The 7,681-nt window shown below is 35.3% G+C and overlaps 1 protein-coding gene across 1 annotated transcript; it reads left to right on the forward strand.

The window, feature by feature from the left end:
- Nucleotides 1-3,822: 3,822 nt before the first annotated feature.
- On the forward strand, nt 3,823-4,761 carry LOC308271356 (olfactory receptor 4F3/4F16/4F29; the record flags this gene model as incomplete). The annotated part of the gene is made up of 1 exon (XM_080707654.1): nt 3,823-4,761. One exon carries the CDS (start codon nt 3,823-3,825, stop codon nt 4,759-4,761), a length of 939 nt encoding a protein of 312 aa, XP_080563780.1.
- Between the last annotated feature and the right edge of the window lie 2,920 nt (nt 4,762-7,681).

Here is a 7,681-nt window from a genome sequence, read left to right on the forward strand (position 1 = left end):
CCATTAGTCATGACTACTATACGTAGCATTTTTAGCTGGGTGTGGTGTTATATGCATGCAATCCCATTACTTGGGAGGCTGAGACAAGAGGATCACAGGTTCTAAGCTAGCCTCAGCAATTTACTGATGTTCTCAGCAACTTAGTGAAACTCTATTTTGAAAACAAAACAAAACAAAACAAAACAAAACAGGTTTGGATATAGTCTGGAGGTAAAAGTCCCCTGGGTCTCATCCCCAGTACTACACACACAGATAAAAAGAGATATTTTAAAATGAGACATTGTTTTTAATGAGACATTTTCTTTATATACATTGAGCACTTTGAAAAAATATATGATGTAGAGCGGAGAATCTGGAATAACAAAGATCACTGACATGAAGGTATGACCTTCATATGGGGTTGGGTTATTAATCTAATCTGTCAATCAAGAATTATCTATTCACTCCTCACTTTATTGAAGTTCTTTTTGATTTATATTTTTGTTCTAGCTTCCACATATGGAATAAAACATATAACCCCTAGTTTTCTGAGACTGGCTAATCTCAGCATAATATTCTCTAGTTCTATCCATTTTCTTGTAAATTATGTACTTTTGTTCTTTATAGATGAGTAAAATTTCATTGTGTGTATATACCACATTAAAAAAATCTATTTATCTGTTGACAACACTTAGGTTGGTTCATTTTATATATATATATATATAGAATGAATATATATATGATATATATATATAATGAGTATATATTCATTTTCTATATATATAAATATATATATTTGAGTATTTAACATAAATTATATATATATATATATATATATATATATATATATATATATGAATAATGATAGTTAATACCCAGTCTCCTCATATTATACAATTTAAGGAATTTCACTCAGATGATATAGTTTCCTTCTGTTTACTTCTTACTAGTTTCTGAGAAGCTTGTCAATGTCTCTGTCTCTGGCATCCTTTTTCCTCCCTGTTCTTGATGCACTTGTATCTTTTGCCCTTGAATGCCTATACAGTCACAACCCTCCAAACAGTCACCATCAAATTTTTAACTTACTATTTACTTGACATTTTTGATAAACCACATTAGACTGTGCTTTTTTGTGAATCATTCATCTTTTACAACTGTTTTCTTGGTTCTTTGATTTACAGAGTTTAGAGAAAGAACAAATCAGTATGAAGACAATTGTCAGTAAAACTATAAGAGATTGGCATTTTAATTGGCCTATCAAAATAATAAAATTTAGAAAAACCCAAAGAATGAACTTTTTTTTTTTTGGTGATACTGGGGTTCCTGGAAAGCCTTCTACCTCTGGGCTATACTCCCAGACCTATTTTTATACTTTTTTAAATTTGGAAACAGGGTCTCTTAAGCCAGCGCACAGGGCTGGATTTGAACCTGTGCGATCCTCCTGTCTGGGCCTCCCAAGCATGGGGATTACAAGTGTGCGCTACCACGCCTGGCCCAAGAATGAACTTCTTAAAACATGATCTTAAGATTTTGACAGTTGTGGTAACTAGTTACATAACCAACAAAATATAAAGAATGAGTACACAAATTATGATAGTAATGAACAATAACTTTCCTAAATATAATTTACTTTTGTACAAGTTAAAAATATCTAAATAAGTGCACATTTTATGTAATATTTATTTTTAGGTTTCCATATAATTTAGTATTAACAATGGTTATGTTGTATGAATGTTTCTGGTTAGTTTTGAGTTTCACCAGGAAAAAAGAACTTTTGTGTTTCAAGTTTTGATCTTTTTACTTGATTATTTTTACCCAATTATTTGCTCATTTTACTTAATCATTATCATTATTTGTCATTACAGAAAACAAAGAATCAAAGGCCCTGGGTTCTGGTATCTATTCTGCCAACTGTGTGAATTTTGGAGACTCAGTTTGCTTTTTTGAGTATCATGATTTTCATCTGAATAACTATCAATTTGGATAAAATAGTCTTTATATATTTCATGTAATTTACATTACAGTGGAGACATGTGCTTTCCCTCACCAAGACCTTAGATATTTTTCAACAATGACTAAATATTTCTGCCCTCATCTCAGTACTCCTACCCTCCCTTTGCATATTCACCCTACCCACATGAGCTGCTTCCTCACGCTGTAGATTTCCTGCATATTGAGACAGTGGGCCATTCAGGTCAGGAAGTGACAGTATAATCACTATGTGTAGAAGAGAAGACTCTTATGGTGGTGAGAACTATTGGAGTGAAGACACTAGGTGTACTTCTGAGAATTTTGAGGTCTGGGATGAGTGATGGCATTAGGCCATCACATCTCATTTGTGTGAGAAGGTCTAGAATTATAGCTGCAAAAGTGTAGAATGTCAGTATACATTTTTTATTTGTACCACGGCAACTTGTAAAATAACCTTTCCTAAGTGTTTTCAGGAACTACTTTCTCTATAGGCAAATGATTGAAGTAAAATAACCTTTCTTAAATGTTTTCAGGAACTGCTTCTTACTGTAGGCAAATGATTGAAGTGAGTGAGTATCCATCTGGGCACAGTGAAACATTACATTTTTCTTGGCTCACCCTCCACTTCACACATATATATGCACTAAAAGACTAAATCTCCAGTGTCATTTTGTGCTGTATAGTATAAAATCAATAAGAAAGCTCATGTGCCTTCCTCAAAAGTGAATTATTCATATTTTATATTCATCTCATTCTATAATCATAAAGGTATAAAAACACCGATTTCCTTGAAGATAAAGTTTCTATATCTGAAAAGACTTTAGTCAAAATAAGCAGAATACTATCAGATGTCAGAATAGTTCATCATGTGGAGGTACTGAATACTTCATGGGGAGTGGCTGAAAGCCAGTGCTTCCAAAAACTGATACCAACTAGAGGCTGAGAAACTGATGATTTAACACTTACCTCAGTTATTCTAAGTGCCAGCAACATCATCATGAGCATGGGCAGAGAAGAACTGAAGCAACATCTTATACACTCTTTAGGGTCTTTAGACATGTGCTTTGGCAGAATTTCTAGTGGAATCCTCTAAATCCATATTGATTAAATCTGGAAAAAGCCTTCTTGACAGATGGTACAGGCATCTTCTGAAATTATTACAGGGTCTGAAGCCATTGAGAGCTTTATAATAATGAAAGATTGTGTAGAATTAGGAGGCAGAGGAAGCAAGCAACATGAGAAAAAATATGGTGGATGAAAAGAGTGTTTGTGTTTTAAATCAAAGTCCACATACTCCTCCCTCTACTCTAGTCAAAGGCTCTTGAGTTTTCATATTCTGGTTTTTAGTCAGTTTCAGTCTACAGCTGATCTTAATTTTGTCTCAATTTGTGACTTGGTGCCTCATACTCCAGGGAGCCTTATGTCAATCATGATGTTTTTTCCTCTTATTGTACTTTCTTTTAGAGAATTGTGAGTGCAAACTTGAGAGGGAAGGGAACTATGAGAATATGTATACATGAAATATGGAATATGTTGGAAATGAGGACTAGCGAATATCACAGGTCATTTAACACTGTGAATGTCATGTGTAGTCATGAATCTTTTACTCTTTTCTAATTTGTTAATTTGAGACTAGAATATTACTTTGACAGTGTTGGTGACATGTTAAATTATATTACAGCCCTCACATTGTGATGATATTATGTTTGTGTTTATTGTGTTTGTATATTTGAGGAACTGAATAATGCAATGTTATTTGTTTGTACTGAGAATATTGCAATGATGTTAGTATGTATTATTATCCCCATAATCACAATTTTCTTTTCATTTTCTTAGTTTCTAAGTTTAGCCATAGCTAAGTTGGCTGGACCAATGGATGGAGGTAACCACTCGGTGGTGTCTGAGTTTGTGTTTGAGGGACTTACCCAGTCATGGAGGATCCAGCTTCTTCTGCTGGTGTTTTCCTCTGTGCTTTATGTGGCAAGCATGACTGGGAACATTCTCATTGTATTTTCTGTGACTGCTGACCCTCACTTACACTCCCCCATGTACTTCCTCCTGGCTTGTCTCTCCTTCATTGACTTGGGAGCCTGCTCTGTCACTTCTCCCAAGATGCTTTATGACCTTTTCAGAAAGCGCAAAGTCATCTCCTTTGGAGGCTGCATCTCTCAGATCTTCTTCATCCATGTCATTGGAGGTGTGGAGATGGTGCTGCTTATGGCCATGGCCTTTGACAGATATGTGGCCATATGCAAGCCTCTGCACTACCTGACCATCATGAGCCCACGGATGTGCATTTTGTTTCTGGCTGCTGCCTGGGGCCTTGGTATCATTCACTCCCTGTTTCAACTGGCATTTCTTATTAATTTACCCTTCTGTGGTCCTAATGTACTGGACAGCTTTTACTGTGACCTCCCTCAGCTTCTGAGACTGGCCTGTACAGACACCTACAAATTGCAGTTCATGGTCTCTGTCAACAGTGGGTTTATCTGCGTGGGCTCTTTCTTAATACTTCTTATCTCCTATGGCTCCATCCTGTTGACTGTGTGGAAACGCTCCTCAGGGGCTTCCTCCAAGGCCCTCTCCACTCTCTCATCTCACATCACTGTGGTTATTTTGTTCTTTGGCCCAACACTATTTATTTACACATGGCCACACTCTAATTCAAAGATAGACAAGTTTCTTGCTATTTTTGATGCAGTTCTCACTCCTTTTCTGAATCCAGTTGTTTACACCTTCAGGAATAAAGAGATGAAGGCAGCAATGAAGAGAGTATGCAAGCAGCTAGTGATTTATAGAAAGATCTCATGAATGATAAAGCCTTCTCAGAAGGCAGGGTGTAACTATGTTTCTTTATTTGATATTTTAAATTCCGGAACTATTGGACATCAATATTGACTTAATTTTTTTATACTTATAATTCTTATTTAATAAAATTTTATGTCTTCTTTGAGAATGTATCATGAATATAGTATATCTTTTTATTTATTTTACTCCTTTTAATTTCTTTCAGTAGTTTTGAAGCTTTTTGTAAACAGAAGTTGCATATTTAAAAAAATGATCCCTAAGTATTTCATATTTTTCATGTATTTTAAATGATATTGGATTTTGTTTCAATTTTTAATGTTGGTTGTGAGTATATAGAAGTATAATAGATTAATTTTTAACATTATATCCTGCAAATTTGTTTATTCCATTAGTTTTTATAGATTATGTAGGATTTTATTTACAGATGATTATGCCAGTGAATTAATATGTTTATTTATATATTTCTAGTATAGATTCATTTTATTAGTTTTCGTCATCTTATTTTACTTGCTAGGTAGTATGGTATAACACTGAATAGCAGTGGCTAGAACAGATATCTTATTTAGTTTTTTAGGAGAAGTATTAAGTCTTTCACCATTAAGTACGATGTGCCAGCTATGTTTAAAAATTTTTTTTTTAAATTTTATTTATTTATTTATTTTGTGGGTTTCGGGATGGAACCCAGGGGCATTTGACCTCTGAGTTATACCCCTTGCCCTAATTTTTTTTTTTTTTTTTTTGGTGGTACTGGGGTTCCTGGAAGCCCTTCTACCTCCAGAACTATTTTATATTTTTGAAACAGGGTCTCTTATGCCAGCACATATGCCTCCCAAGCGCGGAGATTACAAGCGTGTGCCACAACGCCCGGCTTGCCCTGTTTTTTATTCTGTATTTTGAAACAGGGTCTAAGTTGCAGAGGGCCTTACTAAGTAGCTGAGGCTGTCCATGAACTGTGATCCTCCAGTTTCAGGCTCCCAAATGCTGGGATTACCAGCATGCACCACCATGCTTGGCTGTTTGTTTGTTTGTTTGTTTTTTTGTAACAGGTACTAATTCTTTTTCAATTAACCGTTTCTGAAAGATTTTTTTTTTTAAAAATAAGTATAAATGTGGAGTTTTGTAAAATGCTTTCTTTAATATCAGGACAATGCTGACCTTTTAGAATGAGTTGGAAGATATTTTCTTCTCCTAAGTTTTGTGTCAGAGTCTTGTAAAATGGATAAGATTTATTCCTTAAATGGGGAAGTATTTTTTTCTTCAAGAGATCCTTCAGTGAAGCTGGAGAAAGGTGAGGGGAAAATTTGATATGTGTAGCATGCCCTCTGGTGGTGATATCTGGGTGCCTGATTATTCCAACTCTAAGAACAGAATTGGTGGGATAATGCCCATGGCACCATGATTAAGAAGTGTGTAAGAAACTCTTTGTGAAAGAGAGAACATAACATTTATGGGTTATGCTTAATAGAATAAAATGGTGTGATAATGACAATAATAGGATGTGAAAGGATGTTAATTTTTCTTGAGTGAGGATGTTTTCAGTTGTAAAGATAATAACCTAAGCTACTAGTATTTTTTGTTGGAGACCAAAGATGTGAGATGTATTTTTTTTTCTTATGGAGCTGGAAATCTAACTCAGGTTTTACACATATAAATATGTCATATGTCTTGTAATTTAATGGGTAGCTCAATAAAACAACTTATACTGTGGTAAATGTTAATAGTATCAGCAAATCATGTAGTACCATCTATAAAAAGGCTCAATCAACTGGTCATAAAACGCTCCCTACAGAGTTCTAGACACAGGTGGAGAGAGAATGTGATGTTATAGGAGTGTGGGCCATGGGCATTTAGATCACTTGTGTATGAAACTTACATTTGCAAGATCTGCTTGAGCCTAATCTTGTATGTACCACTTCATGATTATGGTATGCAATTGTATGCATTCAACTTCATCACTTGGTGGAACCCAATGCAAAATTATCTTTAGGAAGCTCAACTTGCATGGAATGTTGATAGACTTATTCAAGTGTTCAGTTTCTGCTAGGGCCCAGCAGCAAACCAAATTTTTTTCTTAATATTAGATTTGTCAGACTGGATACAAGTCTGAACTGAATGCTATTTGAAAGAGGCCAGCAGTCAGTGGGATAAGATGTTTAGAGTGTTCAAAGGAGAACCTGTCAACCAGGAATCCTATGTACAGCACAGCTTTTAAAAAATACTATTATCGATGCATTGTAGTCTCACATAATAATATAAATTATAGTGCTACTGGCATACATGCACACTGTACTTGGTGGGCTTTCTCCATGTTCCCTCTATATACCTCCCTCCCCATACAGAATAATGAGACCGACATTAGTATTCTTACATAATCTCAGTGGCAGTGATTCCTTCAGTGATTCTTTCCCTGCCCCCACCTTCCCTACACCACATCCCTGGCTCCACTGGAGTTTCTCCTCCATTATCTGAAGTCCCTCTGGCATTCTGCAACTCCTGGCTAATCTCACTTAGCATAATGTTTTCTAGGTCCCTCCATTTTCCTGCAAATGACATTATTTTGTTCTTTATTTTTTAGTAGAATGCCATTGTATGGATATCCCATAATTTTGTAATTCACCTATCCATTGATGGATACCTAGGTTGATTCCATAATTTAGCTGTTGTGAATTGGCCTGCTATAACCATGGACATGCACATATTACTATAATATTATGATTTTAGTCCATTTGGAAAGATACCCAGGACTGGTACACCTGGGATGGAGCATATAGTGGATCCATTCCAAATTTTCTCAGGACTCTACACACTGATCTTCATAGTATCTGCATTAATTTGTACTCCTACCAAAGTGTAGAATAGTTTCTATTTCCCCATAACCTTGCCCATATTTATTATTGTTTGACTTCTTGATGATTGCCATTCT

Source organism: Muscardinus avellanarius, assembly GCF_963383645.1.
Source record: "Muscardinus avellanarius genome assembly, chromosome: 12".
In the NCBI taxonomy this organism is placed as follows: domain Eukaryota; kingdom Metazoa; phylum Chordata; class Mammalia; order Rodentia; family Gliridae; genus Muscardinus; species Muscardinus avellanarius.